The sequence below is a fragment of the Phyllostomus discolor genome, chromosome 2, assembly GCF_004126475.2.
Source record: "Phyllostomus discolor isolate MPI-MPIP mPhyDis1 chromosome 2, mPhyDis1.pri.v3, whole genome shotgun sequence".
Classification (NCBI taxonomy): domain Eukaryota; kingdom Metazoa; phylum Chordata; class Mammalia; order Chiroptera; family Phyllostomidae; genus Phyllostomus; species Phyllostomus discolor.
In genome coordinates this window covers 215,427,947-215,442,273 of record NC_040904.2, presented here as the reverse complement: position 1 = coordinate 215,442,273, position 14,327 = coordinate 215,427,947, and the positions used below count along the sequence as shown (strand labels likewise).

General features: G+C 65.7%; 1 protein-coding gene across 1 annotated transcript in view; it reads left to right on the top strand.

Annotated features, from left to right (window-relative positions):
* CELSR1 (cadherin EGF LAG seven-pass G-type receptor 1) overlaps positions 1-14,327 on the top strand; it is a 93,092-nt gene that overhangs the window by 53,058 nt on the left and 25,707 nt on the right. The window contains 4 exon segments of the mRNA XM_036019754.1: positions 9,837-9,994; positions 10,903-11,066; positions 11,470-11,595; positions 13,648-13,814. Of these exon segments, the coding sequence (XP_035875647.1) occupies positions 9,837-9,994; positions 10,903-11,066; positions 11,470-11,595; positions 13,648-13,814 (615 nt within the window).

The window sequence follows — 14,327 nt, the reverse complement described above, 5'->3', positions numbered from 1 at the left end:
TGATGGGAGCATTCAATTACTCGGAGAAACAGGAGGGAAGTTTGTTAGGAGCTTTTACCAATGTAAACAAGATGAGATACGGAATAGCGAAGCAGGTGGGATGCAGCGAATGCAGCGCTGAGAGGAAGATTCATAGTGCCAAACGTACAGGAGGAAAGAGAGGAGGCCTCTCTTGAGTCAGCAATCCAAGCACCCGCCGGAAGAACCTGGGAAAGGGGGAGCAGGACAAACCCAGAGCGGGTAGGAGGGAGGAAAGGGTACAGATACGAGCAGAACCAGTCGTGTTTTTATTTACTTATTTTCAAATAAGAAAGTCATTTTACTTATTTACATTTTTAAAGAGAGGGGAAGGCAGGGAGAAAAGGGGGAAGAGAAACATCAGTGTGTGAGAGTATCCATTGGTTTCGGTTTCCTCTCATACATGCCCAACTGGGGCCCTGGCCCATAGCCTGGGCAGGGCCCTAACCGGGAATCGAACTGGCGACCCTTTGATTCGCAGGCTGGCGCTCAGTCCACTGAGCCACACCAGCCAGGGCAAATGACCATGTTACTGTTGAGGGAACGGACTCTATGATTTAAAAACTTCCTAAAACGAAATCTCCAGTCCCAGATGGTGTCCCCGCGAGATTCTAGCACCTGCTTAGAGGGTTACATGGAATCTGTCTGGTCTGTCCCAGAACACGGAAGAGTGGGGAGTGCCCCCCCCCCCCCCCCGTTCGTCTGGGACGCGGGCAGGGCCCGGCACCGAGAGCCGGCGAGGACAGCACCACGGAGAGAACTCTCGCTTGCAGTCCCTGCCCGCCCCGTGGCCTGCGCCCAGGTGTGCCCGGCAGCTGTTTGCACGGTCGGCCCAGCCTGGGGGCTGCAGGTGTGGCCAGGGAGCGGTGGCCTGGCCCGCGGGGGCCCGGTGCTGACGGAAACGCCCCCAGTGCTATCTGCATCCACATCTGGCTGCCACGCTCTGCCTCCCGCCAGGGACAGGATGCGTGGCCTGGGTGGAAACCGGGCCACAGACACACAGCAGGCCCCTCCGTATCATTTTTACTCGCACGTGCGCCTGAAATTATCTCAACATAAAACGCTTTGTTGAAAGGACTTTGAAAGCCGCACGAACACGTGCTGGCACAGGCGTACACGCTTTTCCTGCAGGGTGGCTTCCCTGCCCGGAAACACGGGCCGCCTACCCTCCTCCACGGTCCCCCTGCAGGAGGCGCTGTTGGGGCTCCCTCTGTAACCGGCCTCCCCCCAGGGGCTGCCATTGGGACTGCGGCTGGGGAGGGAGGGAGGAGGCTTCTGTGTGCGTGTTGTGCCTTTCTGCGCTGTTCCGGGCATCTCTCGTGTTCTCGCAGGAACGCGCCCGGCAGGAGCCCTCTGGATTGGGGACCGTTTTTGAGTTCTTACTTTAAACTTTCTGTTGGAAAAAAAAAAAACATCTGATGGAAAGAATGTGCGCGGTAAGGAAGCTACACTGTTTCACCGTCTGGGGGAGCCTTTGCCCGGGCCCCAGGCCTTCCGGTCAGGGGAGGGCCAGGCGGGCGGGCGGCCATCCCCCTTGTCTGCACCGGGGGCTCCCTGGCTGAGCTCCGCCCACTGGCCGTTGCAGAGTGGACACTTGCCAGGGGGACGTCTGGGGCACCCCGCGTGCTTGTTCCTCCCGTGCAGGGCTCCCGACCCAGCTGAGCCCCGGGGGGGCGGTGACTCCTGTTCTCTTCCTGCCGACGCGGCCGTCTGCCGGACGGGCTGGCCCGCGCGGTGTCCGCCCCCGTGGGTTAGTCCGTCGCTACTGAGTAGCTCGCTGCCATAGCAGGTGGGGGACTCCCTTGGCCTGAGGGGTCAGAGGGTGACACGTGTCTCCCTGGAAACAGCCCCTGTGGGGGTCCAGGCTAGCACCAGGGACAGGGGTGGGGGCAGGCGCCGCAGCGGGGTTGCCTGCTTCCTTTCCAAAACACGGCGGGTCAGGTGGTGGAGAGTCACCTGCTACGGAAACTGTTATTCCCAGGGACAAGCACGGCCCCACCCTGGCCCTTTGTGTCGCCCACGCCTGTCATGGAAAGTCCCGCAGGCCCAGGCAGCCCCCAAATCTCCCCTCCCCCCACCGCATCTCGTGCCCCATCCTCACCCGGCTCCTCCCTTCACTCACCTCCAGGGCTTTGAAATGAAAAGCGGCCCCAGCAGCAACCCCCTTCCCTCGCCAGGCTCTCTGCCCTCCCACCCTCCGCCCCCACCCTCTGCCCCCACCCCCAGGGCAGGGCACTTAGGGCCTGAGGTTCTGAAATCCGCCCTTGGAGGAAGAGGAGGAAACCGAGGCCCAGAGCCAGGCAGCAGGGGCCTGGCGGCAGGGTGGGCCAACGGGGGCCTCTGCCGTGCAGCCTCGGCCTCCCGTGGCTGAGCGTGTTGTCTGTCCGTCCGTCCATCCCTCTGAGTGTCAGACTGGTCAGTGACCTCGGACTCAAAGACGGCTCTGACAGGATCGCTGTTACGAGAAACTCCGGGGCTGCTTCAAGCGCAAGGAAGTCTTTCCTTTTTGCCACTGCCCCGGTGAGAGGCGTCTGTTGGCACCTCCCTGCGTGGTCTGGGACGGTGGCGGACAAAGGAAGGGCCGGACACCCAGGGCTGCCCTGCGTCTGTGCTCGAGAGCAGCCTGTCTCCTTGGGAAGACTCGGTCATGCCCTGCTGCTCCTTTCTCCTTCAAAGGTGTGAAAAGAACTTACAGTTTTATTTACTTAAAAAGTTTTATTTATTGAATTTAGAGAGAGGAGGTGGGGAGAGAGAAACTGATTTGTTGTTCTACTTATTTACATACCAGGATGATGCACTGACCAACGGCACTACTCGGCCAGGGCTGAGATTGAACATGTGTGTGTGTGTGTGTGTGTATGCATATATATATATATAAAAGATTCAATTAGTTAATTTATTTGTAGAGTGAGGAGAAGGGAGGGAGGGAGAAAAACATCAGTGTGTGGTTGCCTCTCCAGCACCCCCTACTGGGGACCCGGCCTGCAACCCAGGTCTGTGCCCTGACTGGGAATCAAACTGGCGACCTTTCAGTTCCCAGGTGGGTACTCAATCCACTGAGCCACACCAGCCAAGGCTGAAATTATATTTTTTAACATAGAAAAATATTGAGACAGCAGAAATGCAGGGTGAACAGACATTTGCCCATTTTGGGGCCTTCCCTCCATCCTTTTGAGCAACCACGCAGCACAGCGACCTTGTGGGGACCTGTCCCCCCTCTTGCTGGCGCAGCGCCCAAGCCCTCCATGGACGAGTGGCATCCCGCCCCTCGGGGCGGCGCTACTTTCACCCCCATTTCGGAGCCGAGACCCGGGTGCAGGAAGTCAGGCAATGTTCCCAAGTGGAGTCAGGGTGTGATGCTCACTGGACACCGCGGTCCCGTGTCCCCTGCCGGCCGGGGCCCTCTCAGCTGGTCCCCGCGCCGGTGCGCCGGCCAACCCAGGTCCAGCTCCCTCCCGTCTGTCCCCAGGTGACCCTAGAGGCGGTAGCTACGCACTCACCCGGCCTCTAGGAGGGGCCACCCGGGCGCAGAGTGGGTCGTACCCAGCCCCCGCTCCCTCGCAGGTGAGGGAGGCATGAGCCACTGCCCGTCCCCTCTCAGCTGGCGCTGCGGGCAGCGGGACCTGGCATTGTCTCCCGTGGAGGTTGGGGGAACCGGCATCCTTCCTGGAGCCGGTGAGTGGCCGCTAGACATCAGGCCCCCGGGCAGCGGCTTGCCGCACACACCGTGAGGGGGATGCCGTATCCTTCCCGGGGTGGCTGTTCCGGTGTCTTACAGGAAAGGTCGAGGAGGTCTGGGCTTCGTTCGCCCTCAATGTCAGACTCAAGAGGAGTAAATATTTTTGCGACTGAATTTTGGGGTGGGCACTCTGAGTTTCTGCTGACAAGGTGTCTGGCTGGAAAAGGCGAGGTGACTTTTTAACGTTGCTGAAAGGCGCCCCCCTCCCCCACCGACCACAAATGCAGGTGAGCTGGGCCCGGAAGCCTCCGGGTGGGGCTGCTCGGGACAGCTCCGGAGCGAGGTCAGCCCCGGGCCTGGGAACAACCCCTCTGTCCTCAGGGGGCCACCAAGTCCTGGACTGAGTCCGAAGACACGTGGCCAGTTTCATGGCCTCGGTGAGGCTGGGACGGTCAGCACAGGCCTTGCCGTGTGGCAGACGTGTGACTGGATGGGCCTGGAGTCCCCCCCCCACCCCGAGAGCCGTCCTGGGCCCTGGCATCTGGGGTGAGTTGGGCCAGCGAGGTCCCTGCAGCAGGAGCTGGGGATGGGTGGGTGGGCGTGCAAGGCCAGCACAGATAAGGAAAACCCTTGACGAGACCCAGAAGCGGCGAGGTGTGAGCAAGGGGGGGGAGTGTCAGGGTAAACCTGCCAGGTCCCTTAACCTGTCTCCCTGCATTCCTGTGGTGCCCCCCCTCCCCGTGTGGGAGTTGGGGGGGTGTGGACTCCCCGCAGCTCAGCCTCTCGGCCCAAAGCACCTGTGTAGAGGACCAACCAGGGAGGGGGCTCCTGGGAGGGACCGCGGCCTGCCTGGGAGGCGGGGGGTCACCTACGTGTGACAGGTGGGGACGCTGAGGCTCAGAGAGTGGCCACCTGCCTACAGGTGCAGGCCTCTGGGGTTGGGGGTGGGGGGCGTGTTTAAGGTCTCCAAAGGCCCGTGGGAGCTTCTCGGGAATTCAGTCTGGACCCTGGAAGCGTCTGGACGTCTTCCCCTGGTGACCTCGTCCACCGACCAGCTCCAGAGAAACGCCGCGCTCGCTCCACAGGGGGCGCTCGTCCCCTCGCGCCGGGACCCGGGGGGTCTGCCCGCCTCATTTCTTGGCGCGACAGTCCCCCCGTGGGCTGTGCTCAGCACGCCCCCCCGCTGCCGGACCCGAACCTCGCGCTGCGAGAAGCGACGACACTGTTCACGTTCACGGCGGCGGCGCCCCGACCCCCGGTGACATTCCTGCCGTCCAGCCACCTGTGAATTCCTCGGCCTGAAGGCCGCTCGGCCGCTGCTGACACGGAGCGCGGGTCCCTCTGGGTCCCAAGACCTGGCCCTGCGGGTGTCTGGTTTCGAGGCGCCCGCGCCCCCCGCCCCCCCGCACCCAGCATCTGAAACCGAACCCCGCCAGCCTCCCCAGGAGGAACTGTCTGCCGCGGGTTGAAAGGCTGCAGAAACGTGAGCGCTCTGTGGGGGCCGCACGCTTTTGTGCGCGAGAGCCCCGCCGGCTGCTTTGGAGCGTGGGGACGGGAGCCGCGGGCGGGCCGGCCGGCGCAGAGGGAGGAAAAGGAGAAGGGGACCCCCCCCCGGGACGCCCCTCCCCCCCCAAGTGATCACTCTGGCTGATCGGCCGGGAACCAGGGACCCAGATCTGCACAGATCGGTGAAGCCGGTGGCCCTCGGGTCCCCCCCCCCCCGAAGTACGTGGCGGCCCCTCAGGGGTTTTCCGAGACGGCGGCGGCGGTGAGGACTGTCCTTGCCGGCCCCCGGGCCCCCCCCGCACCCCCCCGCCTGCCCTCCTGCGGGGGGCGGGCCTCGCCACCTGGCGGGTTCACCTCCAGTTCACGGGTCCTGTGCCTGCCTCGCCCCTGCGTGTCCAGGCCTGGAGCTGCAGGGGTGGGGCGGGGGTCCCCCGGGCTTGGACAGCTGCCCCATGGGGCCCAGCCAGGCCCCGGGAGGGAAGCGTGGGGACCCCGGCCGTCCCTGCCCTGTGCCTGGCACCTTTCTGCCGAGAGAATTGTGAAAATACTGGGACGTGGGCCATGCTGTCATTTGCTGCTCTGCCCGTGGGGGGCAACCGTGAGGGGTTTATCTTAGAAACTCGGGGGGCAGCTCTTCCGTCTTCTTCCTCTTCACGCCCTGCTGCTCCCCACCCGCGTCCGCAAGGCACGCGGTCTCTCATTGGCTGGCGCCATGCCTCACCCTCTGTGCTCCTCCGGCCACTCCGGCCACTTCCTCCTTTCCAGCAGGAGAGGGGGCCACGGGGACGTCAGCCGGCCACTGTCGTCCATGGGTCCACGGGTCCTGCCCCGATCTCCTTCCCCCGGGCCCAGCGGCGTGGTGGACAGTCGTGCCCCCACCAGCGCCCGTGACCGAGCCCAGATCGCACACGCCTGCGGGTGTCTTCATTTCTCCTCCCGCCCACCCCGCATCCCCGGCTGTAGCAGTCACGTCCTGTGCCCACTCCCTGCGCCCACGGAGAGCCTGTCCCCTCTCCCACGGCACTTTGTCGCTGCGACCCTCGAGACAGGGAGGCCGCCTCGTGCACTTGCCCCCTGTCCACAGGTGAAACTGGGGGAGGAGCTCCCACGGGTTGCCCAGGAAGAGCGTGGCCGGGCGCGTGAGAACCGGACGGAGACCCGCCCAGACGGCAGCCTTCTTATGTTAGTGGGATTCCCACACGTAAAACGGACCGCCCCCGGCGAACGAGGGAGGGGCGCGGAGTGTCCACTGTCCCTGCAGCGACCCCCGGCTGCGTCGAGACCGAAAGCACTCCCCCACCCTGAAGTGAGGCTCTGCACCCGAGCGCTCACGCCTGGTCCCCCCGGCCCTGCACACCTCAGTCCCCTCTCTGTCCGCGGACTCGGCTGCTCGGGACAGGTTGTATAAACCGAGTTACGTCTGCAACGCGTGACCTGCGGTGCCTGGCTTCTTTCGTTGAGCGTGACGTGTCGGAGGTCCGTCCACATTGTAGCGGGTGTGGGGGCTCCGTTCCTCTTCCTGGCCGAGTAATATTCCACGAACAGACATACTCCAATTTGTTTACCCACTTCTCTGCCGATGGACATTTGGGTTGTTGTGCCTTTTGGCTCTCGGGGACACTTGTGAACAAGCTTCTGTCTGAGTCCCTGTCTCCAGTCCTCACGGGTCTGTCCCCGAGAGTGGAAGTGCTGGGTCATGTGCTGACTCTTAAAGGACCTGCTCCATGCATCTTGAGTCAACTGCAGCGTCCCTTCCCTGTGACCCACAGGCTTTCCCCACCTCCTCCGTGTCCTCATGGTGACAGTTGGCTTGAGTGTCACAGCAGGTGGCCCTTCCGGCTGCTGGTTCTGCAGCAGCGGGAGGAGGGGGTGGGGGGGTGCCCCGTGCAGCAGGGAGGGGGCCCTCGGGTGGCGGGGCTTCCTCCGCCCGACGCGTCACCGTGCAGCTCTCCGGCCGGTCCTTTTCTTCCTGACCCGAGAGCGCTCGGTTCCGCGGCCCAGGGGGCCGGCGCTGCGGCCCGCACGGCGGTGCACGCGGGGAGGGGGAATGGAGGACCGGGCGCTGGGCGCCGTGTACCGCTGACCGCGTGCTGCCCTGCAGGCAGGCCTGCGGGTGTGACGGGCAGTGCCTGGCTCTGAGGGCTGTCTGAACCGGGGTGAGCGCTGCTCTAAACACAACAGGGGTTGGTTTTTTTTTTTTTTTCTCTTTCGCCTCCTGTTTTTTCTCGCTGTTTTTGCCCGAGCCCGTAGCTCTGAGCCGCCGATGACGGGCAGCAGTTTACAGGGAGTGTGGTTTTGTAAACAGCGGTTTCAGGCATCAAAGCTCCCGGCCTAAGTGCCGTTCACGCGCCTCCCCGGGAGGCTCACGCCCACCCCAACCATCCGAATTACAGGTTGTGGGGGAGCCCGGGGCCGAGCAGCCTGGGGACAGTGCTCTGCTGGGGCCGCACCTGCCACTTAGACACCCCCTAATGGGCACCGTCCCTGCTGGCAGTGCGCAGGCCGCCGTCCCAGAGCGAGGAAATGGGTTATTTTTATTCTCATCTCACCGCAGCTTAACCGAAGGCGGGCTTGTTCAGGACGCAGCCTCGCAGATCTGCCGTAGGGGGAGGGCGTCCGGGAGCGGGGAGGCCAGGCGGGGTGGTGCGCGCCGCCCTGGGGTTCACCTGTGAAGGCCTCGCAGGGCACCCCTGGGGACGCTTGTCACCCTCCGAGTCCCTGAGACACAGGAAGGACAGGCAGCCTGACCGTACGTCCTCGTCTGGTAGGGAAACTCAGGCACAGCGACAGGTTTGGGCCCGGTCAGCTGGTTGCCCTGAGCGGGGCAGAAGGCTCCCCCGGAGTCACCTCCACAGCAGCATGGGGTTTGCGCAGCTCCCGGGGGTGCAGCGGGGCAGGTGGGCGGGGCTGCCTGGCTGTGCCCTTGGCACCGAAGCCCCACGTCCCACCCTCCAGCCCAGGATCCTCAAACAAATGACGCCTCTCCCTCACCTGGTTGACTACTTTCCTCTTTTTTTTAAAAAAAAAGATTACTGATAAGCCCTGGCTGGCGTAGCTCAGTGGATTGAGCACGGGCTGCGAACCCAAGTATCACAGGTTCGATTCCCAGTCAGGGCACATGCCTGGGTTGCAGGCCACGGCCCCCAGCAACCGCGCATTGATGTTTCTCTTTCTCTTTCTCCCTCCCTTCCCTCTCTAAAAATAAATAAATAAATCTTTATTTAAAAAAAACAATTTTTATTTGTTTAAAAAAGATTACTTATATTTATTTTCAAAGAGGGGAAGGGAGGGAGAAAGAGAGGGAGAGAAACATCAATGTGTGGTTGCCTATCATTTGCCCCCTACTGGGGACCTGGCCCGCAACCCAGGCCTGTGCCCTGACTCAGAATCGAACTGGCGACCCTTTGATTCACAGGCCAGTGCTCAGTCCACTGAGCCACACCAGCCGGGGCTACTTCCCCCTTAAGAGGCCCCGAGGGTGGTTTATTTGCACTCGCTGTGTTCCTACAACGGCCTGCGTCCAGTGCTGTGGTAACAAAGCACCCAGGTGCATCCCGGTGGGAGCTCGGAGCGCCCTCAGAGCCGCCGTGTGGAGGCGTGGAGCCCGCTGTTGGGGGGGGCCGGGGAGGACGAGGCTCCCGCTTTGCTGGCACTGGGAGAAAGGGGTCTCCCCGGCAGGGAAGGAGCTGTTGCATGTCCGTCGTGTGCCAACGGGGGGGCCCGCGTCCTCACTCGGGCCATCTGGGCGCACCCCAGGCCGCCCTCAGCTGCAGGGCTGTCATCCAGGTCCAGTGCGGGGAGAGGGGTGCTGAGCACCCCGACCCGGCCCGAGCCGCCCTCTGCCTGCCTGTGCATTTCTGGAGCTGCGCCCGGGGCACGTTACGTGGCGCGTGCCACCCTGTGGGCCGGGGAGGGGCGTCCCGGTGTCTGTGCCAAAGGCGCACGGAGGGGTGAGCAGGAGCCTGGTCAGCTACGTGGACGGGGGTCCGGCGGTGTGTGGAGTCTGTCACAGGCAGATGCGGGTATTCAGGGGGACGGCCCCAGGGTCCTGTGTTGGCTGGTGAGCAGAAACCATCAAGGGGGGGCTTTAAACAACGGGCTCGCTGCCCCGGAGTCTGGGGGTCTAACATCCGAGACCCAGGTGCCAGCCGGGCCTGGCCCTTCCTGGGGTTCCGGGGGGCGGATCCCTCCTGCCTCGGCCCCCGGCCCCCGGCGGTCCCGGTTCCTGGCGTCCTGGGCGTGTGGCGGCACCACTCCCATCTCCGCCTCGTTGTTACGTGACACTTTCCACGTGTCTCCATCTCCGTGGCTGTCTCCTTAAAGACATACTGGGTGTCGGAACAGGGCCCACCACACCACAGTGCGACCTCATCTTTAATCAACTATGGGTGTGAGACCCCCAGTCCACGAAGGTCACGCTCCGAGGTTCTGGGGAGGGCGTGCCCTCTGAGTCCAGAGTAGCTGGTCTGGGGGGCTGATTTAAAACTAGGCTGTGGGCGCCCCTTGTCCCGTGCCCCTCCCACGTGCCCGTCCCTCCACGGGCGGGGGAGGCATGTGTGTGGGTTGGTGCATCTGCCGAGCCCCCCCCCCGTGGGGGACTCCCTGACACCTCCTGTGCTCTCTCCTCCGACAGCCCAACATCGGCCGCCTGGGCCTGCCCCACGGGCCGTCCGGAGAGAAGGTGGCCGTGGTGACCGTGGACGACTGCGACACGGCCATGGCCGTGCGCTTCGGTGGCCTCGTCGGGAACTACAGCTGCGCGGCCCAGGGCACTCAGAGCGGCTCCAAGAAGTGAGCACCCGGGAGGGGAGGCCACGGCTCCGGAGGGGTCACGGGGCAGGACCCCCCCCACGCAGGGCACTCCGGGAGCCCCGGTGTGGGCCGGAGGCAGATTCCCTCTCCTACTCGGGGGAAACTTCTAGGGCCTTCTAGAACCAGGAGCTTTAGATGCACCTGCTATGGTCGCGTCCCGACCAGCCCAGGGCGGTGACGGCCGGCTTTGTCCCCCCAAGCACTGGCCTCTGTGCCTCAGTGTCCGGTCGGCAGAGCCCCCCGTCCCCGGCACCCACAGACCTGGAACAAACACGGATGCAGACACTGGGGCACTTTCGGGGTTCTCTCTCCCTGGTGCCAGCTCGGGGGGGTTCTTCGTGGACTCATTCCCACCTGGGCTGTGGTGGGAGGTTGCCGGGTTTTGAAGACCACAGTCAGCGGCACCTGAGCTACGCTGAGCGCCTGCGGTGGGCTCGGGGCTGTCCCGCACCCCGTTTCCCCAGGTCCCACCCACCTCCAGCTGGGCTGGAGGCGGGGCCTCGCCCATTTTACTGATAAGGGAGTCCCCCCTCCCCCGGAGGGATCTGACCCCTTGCCGTGGCCACGTGGTTGCTCACGCAGAACCAGGGTGCTTCCTAGTGGGCTGCGACCTTCCTCCAGGGTCACTAGGGGCCGGAAGACGGTCGCACCGCTGACCAAGCCTGGCAGGTAGGTCAGGGCCGGGTGCAGGCGCGAGGGGCCTGAGGCTGGGGGCCGGAGGCAGGACCCGCCTTGGTTCCGACCCGCCGGCTGCCGGCCTCCCTGGCTCCCTGCTCCATCCCCGACGTCCCAGGTGACAGGCCGTGGGACGTCACCGCAGTGCCGGGGGCCCCCGAGGCCCCTCGCACCGCCCCGCGGTCACAGCGGCTGGCCTCGCCCCCCCCCAGGTCCCTGGACCTGACGGGCCCCCTGCTGCTGGGGGGCGTCCCCGACCTGCCCGAGGACTTCCCGGTGCGGAGCCGCCACTTCGTGGGCTGCATGCGGAACCTGTCCGTCGACGGCAGGAGCGTGGACATGGCCAGCTTCATCGCCAACAACGGCACCAGGGCAGGTCCGGCGCGGCCGCGGGGGGTCACGGGGCCGTGGTGGCCTCAGAGGAGGGGGGGGTGCTCCACGTCCTGGCAGTGACTGTTCCAGAGCCGAGCCCGAGTGCGTCCAGCCGGTGCCTGCAGGAGGGGAGTCAGAGGCCGGGCTCTCGGACGAGCCGTCTCGGGGACTGGGGGTCCTGCACTGTGGGAGGTGGGAGGGCGGTGACCCTGCGGGGCCGGCCCGCCACCGATCCCGGGCGGCCCGGCCGGCTGGCAGGGTGTCCTTCAGGCCGAGTCTCTGCCCCTGCCGGAGGGTCCGGGGCCCACCCGCCCCCGGCTGCCGCTCACGGGGCTCCGAGCCCCCGCAGCCGGGTGGGTGTCAGGAAACAGCGACGCCCCCCACATCGGGTTCTGCTCTGTCCGCAGGCTGCGCCGCGCAGAGGAACTACTGCGACGGGGTGTGGTGTCAGAACGGGGGCACCTGCGTGACCCGGTGGAGCACGTACCTCTGCCAGTGCCCGCTGCGCTTCGGCGGGAAGAACTGCGAGCACGGTGAGGGCCGGGCGGGCAGGCTCCGGTGGTGGCCCGTGTGGGGCCTGGTGGGGGGGCCCGGGCTGGGGCGGGAGGCTGGCGGGAGGGGGGAGGGGGGCCATGGGAGCGTCCCAGCAGGTGGGACTGTACCCGGGTGGGCTGTCGGGGACGGGGCCGGACTCGGCACCTCTTCGGAGCAGGGCCCATGTGTGGTCCGAGACCGAGAGGGTCCGGCAAGCGGGGCGGGGCCTCGGAGGCCGCCACTGCCCTCACCACGCTGAGGCCCAAAGGGACAGCCCCCCAGGCCCTGGCCCCTGCCTTTTCTTGCTGCCCCCGGGGGCCCTCCAGCCGACTGCTCCCTCTCGGGGCCTCGATGGGCATGAAGGGCAGGGCCTCGGCTCCCCCACCCCACCCCTGCGTCCCGTGCACAGGGGTGTAGACTCGGGCAGGCTTAAACAGTTCTTCATTTGGGAGCAGTACGGTGACACCTAAGTTCCATCACTTAAAAGTCGTGACCATGCTCCCTAAACCTGAGGTAAACCGGCAGGGACAGCAGAGGCCTGGAGAGTCTGGGCACGATCCCGGGGCCGCCCTCCGGGCGCCCAGTGCTCATCGGCTCCGAGAAGCCTAGCCCTGGTGCTGCCTGCAGGCCCCACACCTGCGGGGACAGGGTGGGCACCTGCCCCGTCCTGAGCATGGGCGCTGTCCCCAGGCCGGGCGCAGCTGGTCGGAGGGGCACCGCCTCCCTGTGGGGGTCCCGGCCTCTTCCCGTCAGCCTGGGACCCTCATGGGTCGGTGGTCGGCCTGCGCCTGAGGGTTTTGGGGAGGTGGGGCCCACGGCTCCCCTCGGGGTCTTGAAGGAGTTGACGAACCAGAACCAGGTGGGGCCGGAACAGTGTGTGAGGGGAGCAGAGCTCCCTCCACCTGCACAGCCGAGGCCTGCCCGTCCTGGCACCCGTACCCGCTTGGGTCTGTCCCTTGACGGAGTAGAGGCCTGTGCTGTGGGGTCGTGTCCATCTGCAGCTCTCATCCCCGAAGGGTCACCAGTTGGGGTCACCAGTCAGGGTCAACTTCTTTGTGTCACAGAGCACGTGACACCTGTCGAGGGCCCCTGTCTGCAATGGAGCAGCAGGTGGGCCGGGCCCCCGCAGCCCCGAGCGACCGGCGTGTACAGGAAGCTCAGGCCGCAGGGAGGGCAGCGGGCCCGGGTGGACAGAGCACTGGGGGGGTCCGCCCACGCCCCCCGAGTTCCTGTTGTGGAGGCCGAGAGTCCGGCTGTGGCGGTGCCAGGGAAAACAGCAGCCAGGGCGGGCTCGTGAGCACAGGAAACAGCCGCCCAGAGCTCATGGGGCTGCCGGCCCGGTGCAGCCCCCAACCCGGTGGCTGGGTGCTGGTGGCCTCCTCCGGAAGTCCTCTGGGACAACTGTGTGGTCCCCCCGGAGGAGCCAGGGTGCGACTTGGGCACGGGCCACTGACTGCCGTACCCAGGGGCCGGTGGCAGCGAGGACCGGGCCTGACTCGGCACTGCCCCCCACCCACCCGTGGTCAGTCTGGAGCAGTGTTGACAGCCTGACTGGGGCTGGTGTCGCTTCTCTGGTGGCCCCCCAAACCACCAGGGGGCCCTCAGCTGTCCAGGGGCCTTGCCACGTCTGGGCCCATCCCCCCAGACACCTGCGCACAGGAGGCGGGTCCGGCGCAGGCCCAGGAGCATGTGTGGCGGGCACATGCGTGTGGCACTCCCAGCAGGAGACCGTTCTCTGTGAGGCGCCTGCCCTGGGCAGCACCCTGCACCCTAGACCCAGCCCAGGGGTCCTGAGTCACCCCGGGCTGCCTGCCGTCCAGCCCGAGGGCCCCTGGCCGGGGTCGGGAACCCCAGGAAGGTGGCATGTGACCCCCATGGCCCCTGGGTTCTGGGGTCAGGCTCCGTAAAAGCGGAGGGCTGAGACCAGCTGGTGCAGGAAAATGAAAGAGCCCCAGATTTCTCTCCCTCCACTCCCCTTCCCCCCGTCCCACCTCCCCGGGAGCCCGTCCCCACCCCGCCTGACGCCCGAGGCCCCGTGTCTGTGCCCACAGTCATGCCCCACCCCCAGCGCTTCAGCGGGGAGAGTGTCGTGTCCTGGAGCGGCCTGGACGTCACCATCTCCGTGCCCTGGTACCTGGGGCTCATGTTCCGGACGCGGCAGGAGGACGGCGTGTTGCTGGCGGCCACTGCGGGCGGGTCCTCCCGGCTGCACCTCCAGGTGGGTGAGAGAACCACGTGCCGCCCTGGACCCGCAGGACAGGGGACGCTCCGCACCGGCCCGGGGATTCCTCCCGTGTGGGGGAGCGAGGAGACGCGGGCACGCTCTTCAGGGTGGCCGCACAGTGGTGCCCACACCAGGGAGGGGAGCCAGGGACACGGTGGCAGTGACCACCCCCGGGCGACCTGCCAGCCCTGGCTCTCCCCCTCCACGCCCGGGGCACGGAGCATGTTCAGAGCTGGGCGGACCCCCGGCCCAGCCCTCAGGGCTCAGCGCAGGGTGTCCTGGGCGGCAGCTCAGGCTCCCGGCATTCGGGACTGAAGGAGGCGGTGAGCACCTCGGGGTGCAAATGGCAGGGTTCCGTCGACCGTCTCTCCCGGGGGGCTGCGCCCAGCTAGACGGCCCCTGAGAGTCTTCCCCTGGATGGAGCTGCCTTTCACGTGCGTCTCTTCCTCACTCTGGCCCTTCCCGCTCCGTTCACTTAAATCTTGAGGGAAGGAGGAGAGTTCTGGA